Source organism: Taudactylus pleione, unplaced genomic scaffold, assembly GCF_031769625.1.
Source record: "Taudactylus pleione unplaced genomic scaffold, aTauple2 ptg000066l, whole genome shotgun sequence".
Taxonomy (NCBI): Eukaryota; Metazoa; Chordata; class Amphibia; order Anura; family Myobatrachidae; genus Taudactylus; species Taudactylus pleione.
In genome coordinates, this window is record NW_028284468.1 from 13,147,412 (window position 1) to 13,170,672 (window position 23,261).

Below are 23,261 nucleotides of genomic sequence, written 5' to 3' on the forward strand. Positions count from 1 at the left end.
ATGTTCTTTGTGTAAGTGAGGCATCAGTGGAAGCAATTCTTGCCCTTGATAAGAAGAAGGCCATTGTCATGCCTGAGCATAAGATGAAAAATCCACCTCTTATGTGTGGAATTATTATCCAAATCCTGACAACAATTGTCTTGCCAACTGTTGCATTTGTAAAGCCACAGTATGTAGAGGTATGGGCTTTAACCATCTAGGAACCTCATCCCTGTTACATCATTTGCAGCGCATTCATGAGAAGTTCTTCTCTAAATTAGAAACTTATGCTAAAAAAGTAACAACAAACAGTCCAGCATCAGCTAACTCCCTTCTTTCTGCTAGACCCCCGTACCTACAATCTCCACCACCAACACCTTCATCCCAGCAGGGGACCAATAAGATTACTAGTAGTAGTTTAAAAAACAATTGACTGTCAAACAATCCTTTGCTAGAGGAAGTAAGTACAATATGACATCTCTCACCCAGTTGCACAGCGTATCACTGATGGCATGACATCTATGCTGATATTTGATCTGCATCCAATATCTGCCATTAATGCAGTGGGTTTTAGACAGTTAATTGAGTTCCTGTGTTCCCACTACATAATTCCATATAGATTAAATTTTACTAGAAAAGCAATTTCCCGCCTGTACATGGATGTTAAAAAAACATAATTATTGGCCTACAACATGCTTTTTACCCACTGTCCACTTAACTACAGGTATGTGGACAAGCAAAACTGGGCAAACTAAAGATTACATGGCTGTGATATATCTCTGGGTGGGTGTATTGCCATACGCTCTGAGCGTATGGAAATTCGGCTAAGTGACATCAAGGCTGCAGCTCGCAGGACAAGTCATAAGCACTCCCACTTTGTTTTGATGAGCAATCACTTTTTGTGTGTAGACACCCACCAGCCTGTCTAAAGACACCCACTTGCGTACGTCATCTCCAGGAAGTGCATGAAACCATTGGTACATCGAGCACCATCGGATGCGATTGCAGTGCTCGAGGTTGACTATACCCTGCCACAAGCACTGCGAGCACTTCAGTGAATATTTCTAGCAAGTGATGTATCCTAGGATGCTGTCTGTTAATTATGCATGCCTCTGAAACGCTCAGGCATGCCTGCATCTGCAACTCCACTCCCCCATTAATGGGCAGGGCAGTAGTAACACCAACAAATGGCCTCTCCTGTCACTCATTCTTCTGGGCTGTCTTTGTAGGGTGAGTGAGCATATCCCGATCACTCGTACTAGTTTGCACACGTGCACTGTGAACTATATGCATGCGCACATTTGAAAACATCGCCAGCAATGAGCGGTTGCTTGCTAGCGAGCAGGTCTGAATCAGGTCCAAAATCCACCAGTGATTTTAAATAAAGCACTGGCGGATACTATAAAACTAACACAAATTGTATATACGAAAAATAAGAATCTCAAAAAGTCTCAAAAAGTTCCTAGCACCTAGCTTTATTAAACTTATTGACAAAGAAGAGGATGTAGTCATATAGATAATAACAAGACCATAACATTCTCTAATGTAAATTCAGCAACAACAGTTGATATTAAACAATTTATCAATTGTGACATGGTGTTTATGACCATGTTATTATGTAGGTAGAACCACCTCCTGTTATTATGTAGGTAGAACTACTTCCTGGTAAAAGAGAAGATTTTAGAACACAGATGTAACATTCTAAAGAAAGCTGTAAACCATAGTGTTCCAAGACATTTCTTGGAACACCATGAGGGACAAATAAAAGATCTAAGGGTAATTGGCTTGGAACACATCCCCAATACTAATAGAGGTGGTGAAAGATACCTAAAACTATGTCAACAAGAAGTATATTGAATGTATAAATTAAACACCTTGATTCCTGAAGGTCTGAATGAGGCAGTGGAGTTAAACATTATTAGGTGAGCAACTCGGCATAGGGGGGATTTTAGAGACTGTCTGGTCTCATTATCCGATACCTGCCTCTCTCACCTGATGTTTTTTAGAACTCCCCCATAATCACAGACTAACACTTTTACTAGCCCTATCTGAACATGTCCCCCACTTGAGATCCATCTTTTTCTGTTCTTTTTTCTTGTTGTTTTTTATGTGATTGTTTATACGATTTATATGTATACACTGGAATAATATCATTATTACTGAGAGTATTCTCTCAGGTTTAATGTATATCAAACATATTGTCTCCTAATATAAGGGGGGTATAGAAAAGAATTCTGTGACTTTTTATAATATAGTAACAAAGTGTAAGATAATTCTATCGCTTATAATACATATGTCACGCTGGGTGCTGAGGTATTGAAAGCCGAGGCCTTAGGTTGTGGGAAGAAATGAAGGCGAGGGGCCTGGATGTACGATCTCCGCATCCACAGGTCTTGGTCATTGGCGAGACCTGGTGAATGGTGCGGATTCTAACTCACAGGGAGGTGTTCGCCAGTGACCCCTCCAAGTGGGATATGGGCTTAGCTGCACCCTGCAAGCAGATCGCGGTCCTTTGACCAGGTGTCCAAGACCAGCGGGGTAGAGGAACAAATATCCATGGCCCGAAGGAGGTGCCTAACAAGGCACGTGCAAGGTAACTGGGTGATGCTCCTGTGACTCCAGGTTGGCACTTGAGGTGCTAGTAGATAGTGGATGCACTCTTATACTACTTCCTGGTTAAAGAGGAAATCTCACGGGTGCGGCAGGATGCACTTCATATATTGTTTGCTAGCAGGTGAGAGACACTACGGTAGTGTGGTGGGACGCACTATAGTGCAGGTTTCTGGCTTAAAGGCTGGGAAGTAGGACACACTGCTGCTATGAAGATGGTAGAGAATGGGCACACAGGCTGAGGTGGTGGACGCACCGCTGCTATGAAGATTGTAGAGAATGGGCACACAGGCTGAGGTGTTAGACGCTCTGCTGCTACGGAGAAATACACTAGTAACGGCTCACAAGAATCAAGGGGACCTGGAACGAGACTCCACTAGTTTGCACTAGAAGCAACAATTGTTGTTCAGGCAATTACCTGGAGCACAGGAGCGCACCAGCCGCCCGACTGGCCGGGAAGACAGGAGAAGCCAGCGTGATGGTAAGGGACTGCCGATGCCCGGCTGAACCTTGACAACATATACATATGTCTTGTCATGGATCAATTAGTGATTTAAATAAATTATGCAAATGAGAATGTTTTATTGTCATTTTAGGTAGATATATATATATATATATATATATATATATTGTGACACAGTTAAGTTAGGGGGTCCCTCTCCTGGGTAGAGGACTCCTTCCTTTCACACACAGCAGCTGGGAAACAGTACGCCTGACTGGATGCAAGTACAAGCTGGTCGGTGCCAGTCTTTATTGTGCAATGTCAGAAATAACACAAAGAAAACATAAACATAAATCCTAGCCCTGTCGGGGCGTTAAAATTCACAGGTAGTTCCCTCACTACCAGAACCTGGCAGGGCCGAATGCCCTCACCAGCAACAAAAGCACAGCACAACACTTACAGTTAGGTTTTCAAGTGTCTCTGAGCAAACTCCCTGTCTGCTCTCCCTGGTGAGACAATCAGCCCTCAACACACTAGGCTTATATTGGCCACCCTCAGGTGGAAACCCAATCAAGCCTGTTACCAGGCTGCTAGAACCAAAACCTGGAGTGGCCGTGGGTGGAGCCCTCCCTCTCCTCTCACCCACAACCCCCAGGTCCCAAACCGGCTTTTCAAAAAGCCGAGACTCAAGCCTGCTACACTGCAGACTTTCTCCTGGGGATTTTAAACACATAGGACAGGAATCTGGGATAAATGTCCCTGCCACAGACCACTTTACCAGTGATCCTATCACAATATATATATATTGTGAGTGTCCCCAGCGCCAAAGAAGAGAGAGCAAACACCGTTTTGTCCCTTCCATTGATTTTTAAAAGTTTTTTTGTAAACAGTATCAGTGTAATGCACTCCTTAATAAGTTTAAGTGTCAGCTCTAACAACAAGATGAATGGTGGTGGCTAACCACCATATATAGTAAAAATAGTGTACACAGGGGTTGAAAGTGAGCGACCAAGGTACTTTATGCACAGTATTATTCCTTAGATAAACAATTCCTAAAGTGACAAGTGTCTTTAAAAATAAAATAAAATGAAATAGATAAATAATTGATTACTTATTATCTCACATAAAGTTCTTGGTGATTGAATGATATATCCAGAACAGTTGTCATACCTTCAGCATAGGGTTTGTTATGTTACACTAAATCACATTAGCAGCCCCACCTAGTGGTCAGGACAGCAGCAGTTTAAATCTGATCTATTTTGTCCTTCTTAGCATTCCATAGCAGTCTAGCAATGCATTCTGGGCTAAAGGAGCTGTAAGCAGCCATTTTCCTTTTTACATGGTCCCAGACAGTCATCATTACATGTGCTCAACCTGGTACAGCATCTGATGGTGAGTTCTAAGCTTCAACCTTGCCATCATATTGTAGATCTGCTTAGCCAGTTATGTTATGCATGTTAGCTGTACTATGTGACATTGCAGCCTGTACTTTGCATACTGTATGTTTCATGTTGTTTGCATATCCCATGTTATGTATATGTTTGCCTTGCATTCCCATGTACATATAGTAATTGTTTTTTATTGTTTGCTTACAGTTTTACCACATCACTTGTCATATCATCACTTATCACATTACTTATCATTTCCACGCAAGTTCTTCTATCGAATAATAAACTCAGTTCTTCAGATCACATCTGACTGGATTATTGGAAGACAGAGTATTGGTTATGCTGGCTGCTCCAAATTTGTCAGACACTTAGTGCGGGGCAATACAGTAAAACATCGCGTTCCCAGGGTGTGATGCATAAATCTGACTTCGTCAGCAACATTTCTGTCAGCAAGTGGGATACATACCAACTCACAGATCTGTTACACTGCCAGCCAGAGCTATCTGCATATGACAGCACAAGAGTTTCTATACAGTCTAACCGTGGCAGGTTAGCAATATGAGTACCGCCACTGACTACACAGGAATTTCACACTGTAGGTACAGCCACCTGCATATGGCAAGACAGCAGTCCCTGCACAGTCAAACAGCCTAACAGCCCCAAGACCCTGACTACTCAGAGACCTGCTACAGTGTCAGCTCTGTTATCTGCACATTACAATACAGCAGTCTCTACAGTCAAGCATTTCCATTCCATCATCATGTCACAGAAAACAACATCTTCATACAAAACAAGGTCCCAAGTCTCTAGTTCCTCCAAATCTTTATCTATCAGCAATGCAGCCATAATGGCACAAGCAAAAGCAGAAGCTGCAAAAGTGCGGACCACCTTTGCCGAACAAGAGATGCAATTGAAAATAGAAAAATCACGTTTAGAAGTAGAGAAAGGAATAGAGAGAACACGTCTGGAAGCAGAAAGAGATATGGAGAGGTCACATCTGGATGCAGAAAGAACACGTCTGGATGCAGAAAGAGATATGGAGAGGTCACGTCTGGATGCAGTAAGAGATATGGAGAGGTCACGTCTGGATGCAGAAAGAGTTATGGAGAAACAACGCCTAGAAGCAATTAGTGAGAAGCTCACTGCAGAGAAGGAGGCAGCAGTTGCCATCGCTGAAGCAGCATTCTTAGAATCTGCAGAACTTATTAATATAAGGAAGATCAATGTGCTTGACACAGAGCTTGGATTACAGAATTAATTGCAACGTACATCAGAATATGTCAATCAAGCATCCAAAATGAGTAGCAAACCTCAATCAGTACAAAGCATGCATTCATATTTCATCAGTGAAACAAGCCAAACACACAATGTAGTGCCCCCACTAGTCAACAGTGAACTGCAAACTTGCAAACAAGACATTTCTAGATGCAAGGAACCCATGAGGGACAACCTTTCCCCACACCAGGTGTCTGAATCTGCAAACTACAACAAAGGCACAACTACCCACACACAAAAGTGGTATGATACAAGCCAACAGGAACCATACAATCCTAACAGGTATGACCACGCACCATTTACTCACCATGTTAACGCACAAACAGCATCTCCTAGAGCCAATCAAGACATATTAGACTTTGCCAAGTTTCTTGCTCGCCGTGAGCTGGTCACAAACGGACTCTCAAAGTTCAATGATCATCCTGAGAGCTTCAGAGCCTGGCAATCCTCTTTCCAAAATGTAATCAGAGGGTTAGACCTTTCACATAGCAAAGAGATAGACCTTTTAATTAAATGGCTTGGGAATGAGGGCCTGATTCAGAGCCGGACGCTCTGACCAGAGCGCTCGCTCTGAATCAGAGCCGGCCTACCTAAAATTGGTGCGGCCTCCTGGCCGCTCACATAGCTGTCGGTGACCACCCACAGCTTAAGGGAGCGTCCATGATGATGGTCGCGATGGTCAAGACCATCGCAACCATCGGGCTTGCGACAAGACCCTTGTGGTAGTGTCTCGCTGCCGCAAGCCCTGGAGAGCTTTTGGCTCTATCAGAGCCAAAATCACTCCCACTTACATCACTAGTGACATCACTAGTGATGTCAGTGTGGCCGTATCCAGACGGTAGGCATTCCCATGGGAATGCCTCCATCAGGGCAGCCATGCCACCGGCACGCCCACCAAAGGGGGCGTGCTGTCACTCACCATCGACAGCACGTCCCCTTTGGTGCGAGACCCCGAGCGACGGCTTCCCGTCGCTCGCCGGGTCTCGCACATGCGCACGATGGAGGCGACTCAATCGAGCGCATGCGCATTTGGGTACCACTGACCTGCTTGCGAGCATCCTGTGCTCGCGAGCGGGTCTGAATGAGACCCTGAATCCACAACATGCTAGAAGGATAAGAGTGATCAATATTAACCACCCTTAGAATGGCCTTAATAATATCTGGGATAGATTAAATGAGTGAAACGGCTCACCAGAGATAATAGAAAGTGCACTATTCAAAAGAATTGATGATTTCCCTAGGTTACCTAACAAAAGCTACAATGTGCCATTTCCGCCATTCTCTGTTTTTGTGGACTTCGTGCACCAACAAGCTAAGGCCAGGAATGATCCTAGTTTTGCCTTTACACTGACCAACTCAACCACTATTCTACCTAACCCCCGCAAAATGTCAGTCGCAGTTTACAAGATTAATGTGCATTATACAAATTCTTCCCACAGGTCTACCTATTCTACTCATCAAGAGAACAAAGATAAAGATCCTGCCAAGCAGTTTTCCCTGCATAGCAAACCGCATCCTCTCTTGAAATGCAGAGCCTTCAGAGAAAAGTCCCTGGAGAACCGCAAAGCATTCCTAAGAGAAAATGGCATCTGCTACAAGTGCTGCTCTTCTACAACCCACCTTGCCAAGGATTGTAAGGTTAGTGTTAACTGCATAGAATGTCACAGCACATAACACAACACAGCTCTACACCCTGGACCTTCCCCATTGACTTTACAACACAGTTATGGTGACACAGAGCATGGCGGGGAGCTCAGTGTGGAGCAAAGAGACACTACTGCAGTCATACCAGAGATAACTTCAGAATGTACTGAAGTTTGCAAAGACACTATTAGTGGCAGATCTTGCTCCAAAATCTGTTTAGTCAGAGTCTACCCTAACTGCCAACCAGAGAAAGCCGTCAAACTTTATGCAATCCTAGATGATCAAAGTAACAAGTCTCTAGCTAGATCAACCTTCTTTGAGACCTTTAATATCAAAGGACCCAGCACTCCATACTCCTTAAGGACTTGTGCAGGGAGTTTCGAGACAAAGGGGAGAAGAGCAATCGGCTATCAAGTCGAGTCCTTAGATGGAAAGACATGCCTTCCCTTATCCACTATCACTGAATACAATGAGATCCCTGATAATAGGTCTGAAATCCCTACACCAGACTCAGATATCCATCATGCACATTTGAAACGTATAGCACATCTGATACCAGAACTGGACCCACTAGCCCAGATAATTCTACTCATTGGGAGAGATATCTTACGAGTCCACAAAGTCAGAAGTCAGATTAACAGTCCACACACTGCTCCTTATGCTCAAAGATTAGACCTAGGATGGGTCATAATTGGAGAAGTATGTCTTGGAAATGTGCATAAACCAGTTACTGTCAACAGCATGTTTACCTGTACTTTAGAAAATGAATGCCCTTCTTTATTTCAACCATGTCACAATTACTTCCTCATAAAGGAACTATCACGCTGCACTGTCATAGACTCTACTAGTGACAACCACATCTGTGACAGCTACCAAGAACATTTGGGGTGCTCAGTCTTCCAAAGAACAAAAAGGGATGACCAAGTCGCAATGTCCATAGAGGACAATCTATTCCTGGAAATAATGAAAAAGGGACTAGTCAAAGATGATGCCAACAGCTGGGTTCCACCTCTACACTTATAAACACACAGACGGCGCTTAACAAGTATTAAAACCCTTCTATTCACTAAAACATAACTTCATCAGGAAGCCAGAAATGATAGATCACTTCTTCTCTTTCATGGACAAAATATTTGAGAACGGTCATGCTGAGATAGCTCCCATTCTTAAAGACACAGATGAGTGCAGGTACTTACCAATGTTTGGAGTATACCACCCAAAGAAATCAGGTCAGATCAGAGTCGAGTTTGATTCCAGTGCCAAGTTTGCAGGCATCTCCTTAAATGATGTTCTCCTGACAGGACCAGACCTTAACAACAAACTCCTTGTAGTACTCATACGTTTCCGTAAGGACTCTATTGCCTTCACTGCTGACATTCAACAAATGTTTCATTGCTTCCTCATGAGGGAAAGTGACAGGAATTTCCAAAGATTCCTTTGGTTAAGAGACAACGACCCCTCTAAAGATATTGCAGAGTACCACATGAGGGTACACATCTTTGGTAACAGCCCTTCCCCTGCAGTTGCCATCTACGGACTCAGATGTTCAGCTCAAGAGGGCAAGCTAGAGTATGGTTTTGTTGTTAGACAACTTGTGGAAAAAAATTTCTATGTAGATAACTGTTTAAAATCTATGCCAATGGATGAGACAGCAATCAGCCTCCTCAAGAGAGCTCAGGAAATGCTTGCCTGCTTTAATCTCAGACTTCACAAAATAGATTCCAACAGCAAAAGAGTGTTGGAAGCCTTCCCTTCTCAAGCTCATACCAGTGACTTAAGGGATTTAGATTTAGGAACTGATTCTACACCGGCTCAACATAGCCTTGGACTCTTATGGGACTTAAAATCTGACTCCTTTACCTTCCAAGTGAACAGTGGGGAAAGACCCTACACCCGCAGAGGTGTCTTGTCTGTTATAAACAGCTTCTATGACCCCTTAGAATTTGCTGCTCCTGTCACTATCCAAGGTAAAGCCTTGCTAAGAGACCTAACCTGCGAGTCATCTGACTGGGACGCGCCACTGTCTCCTCAGAAAAGAGATTTGTGGGAGGAGTGGAAAAGTTCTCTGTCCACCTTAACCAACCTTTATATTACACATTCATATGCTCCTGTGCCTTCTACAGAAGTACAAAACCAGAGACTATGTGTATTTTCTAATGCTTCAATCCAAGCAATTGCCGCTGTTGCATATCTTAAAACTGTGGGTATTAGAGGCCAGTGTCATATTGGGTTTGTCATGGGCAAAATGAACTTAGCACCACTTCCAGAGCATACCATACCCAGGCTAGAACTTTGTGCTGCAGTGCTAGCTGTGACTACAATCCATACCATGATCTCACAATGTCAACTTGAGCCACACAGATTCCAAAGATTCTCAATTTGGAAATCACTTCTTAGAGCAATTACCTGCCTAACTCACATAGCCCATTAATTTAAATGTGCCACATCTCTAAGAGTGACTGAATGTATAGGTTGGTATCACTGTCAATATATTTACGCAACCAAAGAATTACAAATTCACTCAAATGTCAATACTAAAGGTGTAGAGAGATACCTCAGTGAGCAAAGTTGTACATGGACTTTCAACCCTCTTCTCATATGGGAGGTACATGGGAAAGGATGATTGGCATCATACGCAGAATCCTTGATTCCATATTCCTACAAGTAAGTACTGCAAGACTTACTCACGAGAGTTTAACAACTATCATGGCTGAAGTCTCAGCTATTGTTAATGCTAGACTTTTTACTTGAGTTTCTAATGACCCAGAAGATCCACTTCTACTTACTACTGCTACTCTTCTTACTCAGAAGACCGGGACTATCTATGCTCCTTCTGGAGAGTTCACCAACAAAGACTTATTCAAACGACAATGGAGGCAAGTTCAAAGCTTAGCAAACACCTTTTGGGATAGGTGGAAAAGAAAATATATCTCTACCCTGCAGCTAAGGACCAAGTGGCAAGTTGCCAAACCCAACCTAAAATCTGGTGACATTGTGCTTGTCAGAGATTGTCAGTCACAACGCAACGAGTGTCCTTTGAGTATTGTCACCAAGACGTTCCTGAGCAAGGACGGAAAAGTTCGTAAGGTCGAAGTCAAGATCTGTAAGCAAGGAGAGACTAAGTTGTTTCACACACCAGTGTCTGAACTGTTTTTACTGTTACCAACTTAGAGTTTAAATTTGTGGTATCAACGATACCAGATGGGGAGTGTCATGCCTTCGGCATAGGGTTTGTTATGTTAGACTAATTCACTTTAGCAGCCCCACCTAGTGGTCAGGACAACAGCAGTTTAAATCTGATCTATTTTGTCCTTCTTAGCATTCCATAGCAGTCTAGCAATGCATTCTGGGCTTAAAGGAGCTGTAAGCAGTCATTTTCCTTTTCACATGGTCCCTGACAGTCATCATTACATATGCTCAACCTGGCACAGCATCCAATGGTGAGTTCTAAGCTTCAACCTTTCAGTTTTACTAACACCACTTGCCATTACTTCACATCACTTGCCATTACTTGACATCACTTGTCATCACTTGTCATATCATCACTTATCACATTACTTATCATTTCCCCACAAGTTCCTCTATCGAATAATAAACTCAGTTCTTCAGATCACATCTGACTGGATTATTGGAAGATATAGTATTGGTTATGCTGGCTGCTCCAAACTTGTCAGACACTTAGTGCGGGGCAGTACAACAGTGCTTCAACTTAAACATAAAGTATAAATTCATTCATAATAATAACAATAATTTTAAATTAGTACATTTCAGATCACATAAAAAATAACAAGGAGAAAAAAATATACATAGATTTCATAGAAAATAAAAACCAATATAGAGGATAAATTTCAATATGCTTATCTGTAAATAGAGAAGTTTGAAAAGTTCATGGAGGTAGAATGGAGTAAACTTCCCTACACGTTTCGTCAGTTATATGACTTCAGCAAGGGAATATATTGCCAGTAGTGTGCTCCAGCTTTTAAACCCCACAAAAGAAGGTACCCCACAGTTTGTGATCCCTTCAGCTCTCTGGACCCAGAGCCCACTCCAGCACTATAGACCTCTGTTCCTCTGTAGTGCTGGAGTGGGCTCTGAGTCCGGAGAGCTGAAGGGATCACAAACTATGGGGTACCTTCTTTTGTGGGGTTTAAAAGCTGGAGCACACCTCTGGCAATATATTCCCTTGATGAAGTCATATAACTGACGAAACGTGTAGGGAAGTTCACTCCATTCTACCTCCATGAACTTATCAAACTTCTTTATTTACAGATAAGCATGTTGATATTTATCCTCTATTTTTTACATTTTTATTTTCTATGAAACCAATGTATATTTTTTCTCCTTGTTATTTATTATTTGATCTGAAATGTACTAATTTAAATTATTATTATGAATTAAATATATACTTTTTATTTAAGTTAAAGCACTGTCCTGGATATATCATTCAATCACCAAGCACTTTATGTGAGATAATAAGTAATCAATTTATTTCATTTTATTTTATTTTTAAAGACACTTAGCACTTTAGGAATTGGTTATTTAAGGAATAATACTGTGTATAAAGCACCTTGGTCACTCACTTTCAACCCCTGTGTACACTATATATATAAGTCCAAAATGGTCCACACTCACGTCCAAAACTTCCATTTGCTGGGGTAGCTACCCACAGGGGATCACATGTATCTTCTGCATACAAAAAATAGAAAGAAAGGGGGTGTACTCACCAGTCTTCTAAAAATATTTCTTTATTTCATCTTAGTGAAAAATTACAGCATTCATATATATATATATATATATATATATATATATATATCAATTTATGTTGGCACTCCTTGAAATAATACAAAAAATTATAACAACTGCTCCGATGCTCAATCCCAAAAAATTCATAGATTCTACAGCAAAAAATTGGCACTCAGAGACTTCCATAAATACAAAATATATTGAAGGCAACTTTTCGGGGTGCAACCCCCTTTATCAAGCAACAATAGACAATGAAAAACATTGTCTATTGTGGCAATGTTCTTTTGTATTTTGCAATGCCATCCATCACTAGCTTCTAATCCAGGCATTTGGGTTCCTTTTCCTGTAACTTCTTAGCAGATGCATATCGAATCCAAAACCCATGAAATCTGATATTGCTAATTTCCTGATGATGCCGCCGATACTTTTGAGAGGTGAAGAAACGCACAGAGTCTGTGAACAGCCGCGACTGTGATCACACCACCTATACTGATTATTTAATGCTTTTAACAAACCATCTACTATAAATGGCAACATCGGTCTAAGAACCTTCCAAATATTTCACTGAAACATATAGGAATATTCCAGTCGCAAACAGGATGGAGCAATTATATGTGAGTGCACCACATTTCTTTATATAAAGATTCCTGCCTTATTTAGAGCACAGGTAATTTATGCTCTCTCAATAAGAACCTGCAGATATTTAATGTTACAAACTTACCTGGCATAAAAGCACAATAACTAATTTGTTATAAAGTAATATATGTTGAACTAAAACAGAATGACTGATTTGTATCTGCCGGGATACTGTTGAGCTGCATGTGGACCATTTAAACGTATTAATATATACAGGCTGTAGGAAAGCCGAGTTAAGGAATTTGTTAAGGAATTAATACAAGGAGGAAATGGTGTTTCTTATTCATGCCACCGGCAGAGAGTTTTTATACGGTTTAATACCTGCTACAATTATTGAGAACATAATATCAGGAGGAAACTGTGGACCTGATTCATACCCAGTCGTTAGAATGCGTTCGCTCGTAGCTGGCCAATTTGTGCATTCTGCGCATGTGTAGTTATCGCAGTGCGCGTGTGCAAACCAGTGCGAGAGATCGGGAAAGCACTCACTCCCTGCGCATAGACAACCCAGCAGAGTGAGTGACGGGAGAAGCCTTTTGTGGGTGGAGACAGGGGCTCACCATTAACAACACGGGAGTGGAGGTGCGAACGCAGGCATGTCTGAGCATCTTAACGCCACTTCAGAGGCATGCATAAGTAACAGGCAGCGTCATAGTACACGTCACCAGGTTGTATTTTACACTGAAGTGATCGCAGTGCTTGCGGTAGGGTATAGTCAACCTCAAGTGCTGCATTCACTTCCGATGGTACCCAGTGTACCGATGGTTGCATACACTTCCTGGAGATGATGTGCGCAAGTGGACATCTTAATACAGGTTGGTGGGCATCTACATACACAAAGCGATCACATGCCAAGACATAGTGGGCGTGCTTGTGCCTTGACATGCGATCGCCTGCCTTGGTGGGTGTATGCCAGATTTGCATACGCTGGGTGCGAACGTATCTAGCAAGTGGGACGGAATCAAGCCCTGTGCCTCTTACTTTTGCCTATAAATAAAACGTCTTCCGGGATTCAAGTAATCTAAGGACCGAGTATATACTGTACATTGTAGCTATATGTGTTTGCATGCTAAATAGAATAGACCAGCTACACAGACGATTGTTTTTTAATCTATGTTTACGTATATATTTCTTTGGGGCATGTCTTTTAATATATTATATAATTATTGAGATATGGAATTTTTATGTGTCATTAAAATATTGATTATTCGGACAGCGTGCTTTTCTCTGCTATTTTTGGTTGTATGCATTTCTGAAAGGTTTAGTATTACCTATCCTGATTTTGAAGCGTCAGTCCGATATCTCTAAAATAATTTGAATATTTTGTCATCTAAAGGCCAGCGCCATATTTTGCTATTTTCTGGTTTCCATTTTATAGATATGAATGTGGATTATTGATCATATAGAATAATATGCAAAAGGGATATTAAAAAATGTAAAAGACGAATGTTGGATCGCTAATGAGTAGTCAGGCTATAATAGGAGCGATGGAATAACTATGCCACCCCTTGATGAGGTGTGAGACAGACGATTGGCTGGGAAGAGGCGTTCACTGAAAGAGTGTGCATGAATCCATGACCAAAGAAATAATGGCCATGTGCACGATGAACCTCTGATGTGCTAAAGGCTTTGTCGTAGGCTTTCATGTATATTTCCAGGTATGTATTGACATATAATTAATATCCAGTACCTCCTCTTTATGTTTTGAATGATTTAGATGTTTTGCCCTAGAGGAGGGGCTATCTGGATTGCAGACTTTACTATTAGTTTTTTGCAGCTTTGCAATGCAATCCTTGCAATCATGCAAATGCAGCAGGATGTGTATGACACCCCCTTTTGCATTTGCAATCCCAGCACTGTGTCGGAGGTTGCAGTGCTGGGATCACCATCACGACCATCGGTGGTCAGTGGTCATGATGGTGGTCGGAGCAAGGCGGCCGGCCAGCTGAGTAAGCCTCAGCTTACTCAGGCTGGCCATCTTGTGAGACCAGCAGCATGACCATGGGGCATTTCCAGGAACACCAGCTGACCCCACCCCTGCACCGCCCCTTAAATGCCTCTGCCTATCAATCAGGCAGTGACATTCAAGGGCTAGCGTGCGTGTTAGCAGGACCCATTTTGCACTCTCACAGAATGGGTCTTGTGCATGCACAGATTCCCGAACATGTCCTCTTGTTCTAATAATTCTATTCTTTGAAGAATGTCTCCTTCCTTTGCCTTGTTAAAACCCTTTATATATTTGAACGTTTCTCCCCCCCGTTTCTCCCCCCCTTTCATGTCCCCCCCTTTCCCTTCTCTGCTCCAAACTATACATATTTTAGACTTTCCTGGTACGTTTTGTGGTGTAGACCTTGCACCATTTTAGTTGCCCTTCTTTGTACAGTCTCTAATGTATTAATATCCTTCTGGAGATATGGCCACCAGAACTGAACACAGTATTCGAGATGAGGACGTACCAATGACCTATACAGTGGTATTACCACTTCTTCCTGCTACTGATTCCTCTCCCTATGCAACCAAGCATCTGACTTGCCTTCCTTTCCTTGCCTTCAACGCATATCTCTACGAACAGGTCATGTTTTGTGGATTTTCTTTAATCAAACACAGGTGAGTTAATCTATTTTCCTGTGTCCGTAATTATCCCACCTGCTTCACAGACAGAAAACATGACCTGTTTGGAAACCTTGAGGGTTGATGCTTAGAATCAGTGTTTTATAGCAAAGTATAATGAAAAATTAATTGAATAAGACTTTTCATGCCTGATCTATTCTTTCTCAACGGAAGTAACATAGGTGGGTAAAATTCTTTTACATTTTTTCTAATGCAAAATGGTAAACAATTGAATGAAGAAAAGCTAAAAATGTATTGTGTTTTTGCACATAAGAATAAGAAATGAATTGGCCCCTCAGGATCCAAAAATGTTAAATCTTGGGAAACATTTGACCTGGGGTTTGGAAAATTAATGACAATGTACTGTAGAAAAGCACAATTTTGTAACAGGAATTTTTACATAATAGAGAATACTGCATACAAAATAACTTTTTTTTTTCTACCTTCAAGGAATAAATGAATAAAGTATGATGCTTTACCTTTTCATACCAAGCGAGAAGTGGCGTGTCTCTAAAAACCTCTTCATATCTCAGAGGGAAGTAATACACATTCTTAAAATTTGACAGTGTTGGAAAATATTTCTTTGCTGTGTCTTCAGAGTTTGTATTATTCAATCCTTTCATGAAGTAAATCACTGGTCTTTCACTATACACCCGAGCTGCAGACTCAATAGCACATAACACTAGTGAAGGTGGGTGCATCCTGTCTGTGGTCTCCAAGAAAATAATGCTATCACCCCCTCCTAAAATGTCTGATGGATTTAGAGAATTGGAGCCAACGTCTTCTGTTATTTTATTGGAAAACAGTCTTTTTCTGAAGCCATTAAATATATCTCCTTCTGAGAAGAAAGACTTGTAATGACGAACAAGCTGAACATTGTAGGTTCTGTAGAGGAAACCAATGGCTACCAATAGAAGAAAGAAGGTCAATCTCTTCCAGGCTTTTATCATTGTTGTAAACGGCAGTCAGACTGCAAGAGAAAGCACATTACTTTATGGTATGCTGAAACAATCTAATACAAGTTAACACAATTTAACATTGCAACAAAAATCCAAGGGGTCTATTTATCAAGTAGTGAAAAGGGTGGAGAAGAGGACCAGTGGAGAAGTTACCCACAGCAACCAATTAGCTCCTACCTATTATTTTATAGACTGTACTTGATAAATGCTACTTCAAAGCTGATTGGTTGCTATGGGCAACTTCTCCACACTTTTCACAGCTTGATAAATAGACCCCTAAGAAATTAAAGCAAAAGAAAATGTATCACATACAGCAATATGGGGATGTAGTTAATATCCTGGCAGTTCAAATGCTGGCGCTTAGAATTCCCGTGCCAGAATCCTGACACCAGTCAGAATCCCGGCGCCAATAACCTGATCGCCAGCATCCTGACAGTAAGTATTTGGAGGAGGGTTAGGGTTAGGATGTGGGAGGGAGAGTTAGGTTTATGGACAGGTTTAGGATTCTTACTGACAGGTGTCGGTATTCTAACCATGCCAAATGCTGGCATCATGATTCTGCTCGCCTGGATCCTTATCGCTGGCATCATGATGGTAAGTATGGTTAGGCACTAGTAGGAGGGTTAGAGTTAGGCTGTGGGGTTGGGGGTTAAGGTTAGGCTGCAGGGGGGAAGGCTAGGGTTAGGCTATGGGAGGGGGGGTTAGGTTTAGGCAGGGATTTAGGTTTAGGAATCGTTTTAGGATACTTACTGACAGGTGTCGGTATTCTAACCCTGCAGCATGCTGGCATCGGGATTCTGACCGCCTGGAGTCCGAGCACCGGCATCCTCCACATAACCCATTAAGACAACTCTATATATATATAGTCCACATAGTCAGTCCATTCTTAATTAATCATTATGAAAAAAAGTACATTTATTGAAGGTGGGTGGTCTTAAAATAAAAGTAGATTGATTTTGAGGTGACATTTCACTCTTTCCACCAATAGTATTTTCAGGTGCATTTACAACTCTAGCTGCAGATTTATTTTCTGGGTGCAGTTTTAAGATACTTGAAATCCATTTGATGTAGAAAAAGTGCCAGTTGCTCAATCACAAAACCAATGCAGTTTGTAAATGAGCTTTAGGCCCGTGTTAATTTAACGTGGCCCAGACTTAACACCAACTTCGACCTGTTTTCCAGGCGTTAAAGTATCGCGCGCGTACCCGCGTATCCACGCATTCAATTTGAAAGTAGGTGAAAACGGGACCCGGCGTTACTTGGATCGGCGGTAAAAAAACGGGAATTTTCAGGAAATAATCCTAGGACCCCCTAAAGATGTCTAGACATGGGGATCACTATGGGTACCCTCATTTTTGGCTGCAAAAGAAAGTCGGGTTTTTAAATAGCCACGGCAGATGTTTTTTTTCCCGACTTTGAAGAAGTGATGCAGAAGAGCATTTTGCTTATTTTTTTCATTTTTAAAAATGGTCCCATCAAATTTGGGGTAAATGAAAATGGGTACAAGCATATTTTTAAGTCCCAAAATGCATTTTTTTTTAATTCTGCAAAAATGCACCTGCCACGGCTATTTGAAACCGCAACTTCCTTCAGTAGTCAAAAATGGAGGTACCCATAGTAATCCCCCATGTCTACACATCTTTAGGGGGTCCCTAGAATATTTCCCGAAAATTCCCATTGTGTTGTACCTGTAAAAAAAAGAAGTAAAAAAATAATAAAAAAATTACATAATGTCCCCCCCAAAATCCAAACCAGCCCCAGGCTTGCCAGCCAGTGGTGGTTTCTAAAAATATGGGGAACAAAAAGTGTAGGGTTCCACCATATTTTAGAAACCAAGCCAAGGCTGCAGGGACCAGTTCTGGTTTTAAATATAGGGGTAAAAAAACACGTGGGGATCCCCCTATATTTAAGACCAGCACCAGACCCAACCGACCGGGAGTGTAATGCCACAGCCCGGAGACCCAATCACCGGGGCTCCAGGTCCCCCCAAATAAGGGTCCCCCCCCTCCCGAGCACCACAGGCTTACACTGAAGCCCGGGGCTCTTCCCCATACCCCTGGCTTGGTGGGTATGGAGGTAATGGGGGGGCCAAATAATGTAAAAATATTGTGTTTTACAGTGGAACTACAAGTGCCAGCATGCCTGCCATTTTGCACTTGTGGAACAACAAGTGCCAGCAGACATGCGGCACCTGTAACTTCACTGTAAAATAAATAGTTAAAAAAGACAAAACACACACACCGTGACAGTAAAACTTTATTACACACACCTACCCATTCACACATATTTACCTATTCCAGATGAATCTGACCCCTTCTCCAGTAGAATATTCTTAAAACATGGCACTGCAAAGAAGAATTCATACTCACCTATATCCTGGTGCTGGTCTCCGCAGCATCCCCGGGACTTGGCAAAACAAAAAAACGAGTTTACCCGATCCACGCAACAGCTATCAGTATGTGTGTTGCTACACATACTGATAGCTCCCAAATGACAGCTGCCGGGACTGAACGGGGCTTTGCAGTCCCATCAGCTGATCAACGGCCACGCTGACTGTAGAGCAGCCGCTGATTGGCTCTGGCTACTGACAGTTCCCACGTGGGCGAGTCACACAACGTGGGAACTGTCAGTAGCCGAAGCCAATCAGTGGCCGCTCTAGTCAGCATGGCCACTGATTGGCTCTCGGGACTGCCAGCTCCGTGCATGTTCCGTCAGCTGGCATTCGGGAGCTATCAGTATGTGTGGCAACACACATACTGATAGCTGTTGCATGGATCGGGTAAACTCGTTTTTTTGTTTTGCCAAGTCCCGAGGATGGTTTGGCTTTTGGGGGGGGGACCTTATGTAATTTTTTTAGTAAATTTTTACCCCGTTTTTTTACAGGTTAAACAAAACGGGAATTTTCAGGAAATATTCTAGGGACCCCTATAAAGTAGTGTAGACATAGGGGAGGACAGAGGGTACCCCCATTTTTAACTCCTGAAGGAAGTCTGGGTTTCTAATAGCCGTGGCAGGTGCATAAATGGGGCTTTGAATAAGGTGATGCAGAAGAGCATTTAGAAGTTTTATTAGGGCAAAACAACTATGGCCATCAAATTTGGGGTACTTGAAAATGGGGTTCAGCATATTTTAAAGTTGCTAAAGTGACTTAAAAAAATCATGAAAAACCCACCTGTCGCAAACACCTGCAATCAAAAAAACACTTGGGGACCCCCCTGAGTCAAGTTCGCTATTTTTTAAGTTTGTACTCCAACTTTTTTTTTTCGCCCCCTTTTTCAAAGTACATTTTTGGGGTGTCCTTAATTTTTTTTTTTTGACACAGATTACCTTTGGGGGACTGTCTGAAGGCTCTACAGGGGTTCCCAAAATGTTGCACCCCAAAACCCCAATTCTGCACTTTTAACGCCTGCCATTCATAAGCGATACTTTACCGCCTATTACATTGCATTGACTTAACGCCTAGGCGTAAAGTCTTTCAAATTGAATACGGGGTAAAACTAAAACAGGCGATAATGACGTCATCGGCGGTAAATTGCCGCGAATCCGGACTTAACGCCTCAAATTGAATACTGCCCTTAGTGCCTTAAGAACATTCTTCTTAACCGTTTAATACTCTTTTATTAAAATAAATAAATGAACAAGGACAACAGGAAACACTGGCACTTCATGTAAAATATGCAGGCTAGTTGACATTTATAATTTTCCATATCTGCCATCACATGAATATATTTTTCTGTGTCCTCTGCTGCTGAATCGGCACTTACAGTGTAAGCATAACCCGGTCCATGATGGCTAGTGACTAGAGATGTGCGCCGACCCCCGTGTTTTGGTTTTGGATCTGTATCTCCACTGGTTTTGGATCTGGATCTGATTTTGGATCTTTTTCCTTGGTGTTTTGTTTTGAGGTTTTGGTTTTGGATCTGTATTTTTTTTTAAATGATATAAACAGCTAAAACCACATAATTTGGGCCTATTTTTGTTCCTACATTATTATTAACCTAAATAACAATCATTTTCGGGCATTTCCATGCATTTATAACCACCTCACAGCTCACAATATTGATTTCACTATTTTTCACTAATATAGGCCAAAGGCTGCAGCGAACTGGCTGGCTAAAGTAAGCAACAGAGCAGTAGCACAAACGCACAGCAGTCTAAAAAAAGATAGGACATCTATGAAGCATTGCCACACAGCAGTGGCAGTTTAATAAACTATAATAATGTCAGTCGGCGATGCCCCAAATTGTGTACAATGTAAAGAAACAAGGAATTGTCCCTCCAACCCACTCTTATATGGGATATTGAAGACATGCACAGTTTAACAAACCAAGCACTTTAGTGACTAGGACTGACACTTTCGTGGCTGAACTCCTTGGTTTGTTTGGGCCCCCACAAAACATTTTTTTGAAGGACTACCTTCAATTAGTTAATTTACAAATTATTATAATTTTGTTAAACAAATTGCATGAACTCGCTGCAAATGACATAACAGGGAGGAGGTGCCTAGATGGTTAACGTCCTTTCCTCTGCTAACTTTGGCTTTACAAATGGAACAGATGCCTTCACAACTGTTGTCAGAATGTAGATTAAAATAATTCCACACCCAAGATTTGGCTTTTCTGTCTTTCTTTTCATCATGAGCAAGAACTGCTGCCACTGGTAACTGATTACACAAACCACATCCTCATCATCAATATCCTAATTAGCGTCAGATAGGACACAAATTTCCCCCTCATCCTCCTTTTGCACTTCCTCCACACTATCATCCTCATTTTTTATTATTTCACCATCTAATACTAGCACAGCCATCATGGCGTCAGTGATCCGCTGTGAAACTGGGTGACAGCTGTTATACTTACTTCCTCTATCAAAGGACTGTTTAATAGTCAATTGTTTTTTAAAATTACTACTAATTGTAGTCTTCTTGGTCCCTTTCTGGGATGAAGATCCACCCCCAGCAGCAACAGGCATAGCACTCAAGGATCCTTCTGAGGAATCACGGATAGAAGAGGAGTCAGTCATGCTTATGAAATTGGATGCAGAACTACTTCCGATCACAAATGAGAATGTTGATGATGATGCAGGTGTTGTGGTGGAGATTGCAGGCGCTTGGATCCAGATAGAAGGGAGCAGCTAGGCTTTTGTCCCCGAAGTTTTAGAATTTGAAATACCTTTTACAATTTGATGAATGTGCTGCAAGTGACGTAACAGGGAGGAGGTTCCAAGATGGTTAAGATCCTTACCTCTACTCACTTTTACTTGGCAATGGTTACTGATGGCTTGGCAAAGGTTGTCCGGATTTGGATGGAAATTATTCCATACAATGGAAGTGGATTTTTCTGTCCTTTGCCCAGGCATGGCAACAATAAGATTTTTCCCACAATGGGCAGCAACTGTTGCCTGATTTACAGTTTTCACACAAAAATCCTCATCTTCATTAACATCCTCATCATCCTTGTTGTTATCTCCAACTACATAAATATCCTCCTCATCCTCCTCGTGCAATTCCACAGAAGCATCCTCGATATCTACATCAGCATGTTGACTTGTGCTGCTCATCTCCACATTTGCAGAGGGCAACAAATTGTGGAAGGAGGATCCTCTTCAAGTACAGTATTAAAAAGGTCAGGCTCACACATGGCAACCACCGACACGCTTGGACTCTGGGATTTGAGATTTTTCGGAGCACAAAGTTGGTTCCAGTGTGTTACTCGTCTTAACAATTTTAATTTAAATTATTTTTGTAACTCTCCTACAAGCAGAGGGACTTAAATCATCACTAGAATCACCAGTCATAAATAATAAAGGCCAAGGCCTTATCCTTTCCTTGCCACTTTGTGTAGTTAATGGCATATTGGCAATTTTTTGTTTCTCTAAAGCTGACTTAGCTTTAGATTTTTTTTTCTTTAACAGGGTAAAATTAGATTTTTTTTAGCCTGACTCTTTAGCCTGATTTAAGCCCTGGTACATCGGCCTTCATAGATGATGTTGACGGCCTTGCATCGTCATCATGACTGCTGCCGGCAGCTACAAGACTGGTATGTGGATCCTGCTCTCCTGTCATTTGACTGACCTCCATACTCACTGCAGTCTTACAGCAGTGTCACCAAGCAATTATAGCACAGCTAAGTTGCGGCTAATGCACACGACCAACCACACACACAACTTTTTTTTATTTTCACACTGGTGGTGTGGAAGGCTAATACGCACACAAAAAATTGTTTTTATTTGAACACTGGTGGTGTGGCAGGCTAACACGCACACACAAAAAAAATGTACTATTTGAACACTGGTAGTATGTGGCAGGATAACACGCACCCAACAAAAATTGTTTGTTTTTTTCACACTGGGGGTGGGTGAAGAGCACCCCTGAAAGAGGCTGCAGCCCCTTGACAGACAGTAGCACAGCACCCCTGCCCACCTACATTGATGATAGGTGTGGCTAACACGCACACACAATAAATTGTTTTTATTGGAACACTGGTGGTGTGGCAGGCTAACACGCACATACAAAAAATAGTTTTTATTTGAACACTGGTAGTATGTGACAGGCTAATACGTACACAAAAAAATTGTTATTAATTGAACACTGGTAGTGTATGGCAGGCTAACATGCACACAACAAAAATTGTTTGTTTTTTTTCACACTGGGGGTGGGTGAAGAGCACCCCTGAAAGAGGCAGCAGCTCCTTGACAGACAGCAGCACAGCACCCCTGTGCACCTACGTTGATGACATGTGTGGCTAACATGCACACTGGGGTGAAGAGCTCCCCTTATAGACAAAGCACCCCCTGGACAACACAGCAGAACAGCCAGCCCCTATGGACAACAGCCAGCCCTTATGGACTACAGCCAGCCAGCCCCTATGGACAGGACAATGGCCAGCCAGCCCCTATATATGAACACCAGACAGCCAGCCCCTATGGATGGACAGGACAACCTCAGTCACAAAAACAGCCAGCCAGCCTCTATAT

The 23,261-nt window shown here is 42.0% G+C and overlaps 1 protein-coding gene across 1 annotated transcript in view; it reads right to left on the reverse strand.

Moving 5' to 3' along the window:
• LOC148534452 (alpha-1,4-N-acetylglucosaminyltransferase-like) overlaps nucleotides 1-23,261 on the reverse strand; it is a 98,671-nt gene that overhangs the window by 36,152 nt on the left and 39,258 nt on the right. The window contains exon 2 of the mRNA XM_088466664.1: nucleotides 15,807-16,297. Within this exon, the coding sequence (XP_088322790.1) occupies nucleotides 15,807-16,277 (471 nt within the window). The 5' untranslated portion in view covers nucleotides 16,278-16,297. The remainder of the gene's footprint in view (nucleotides 1-15,806; nucleotides 16,298-23,261) is intronic.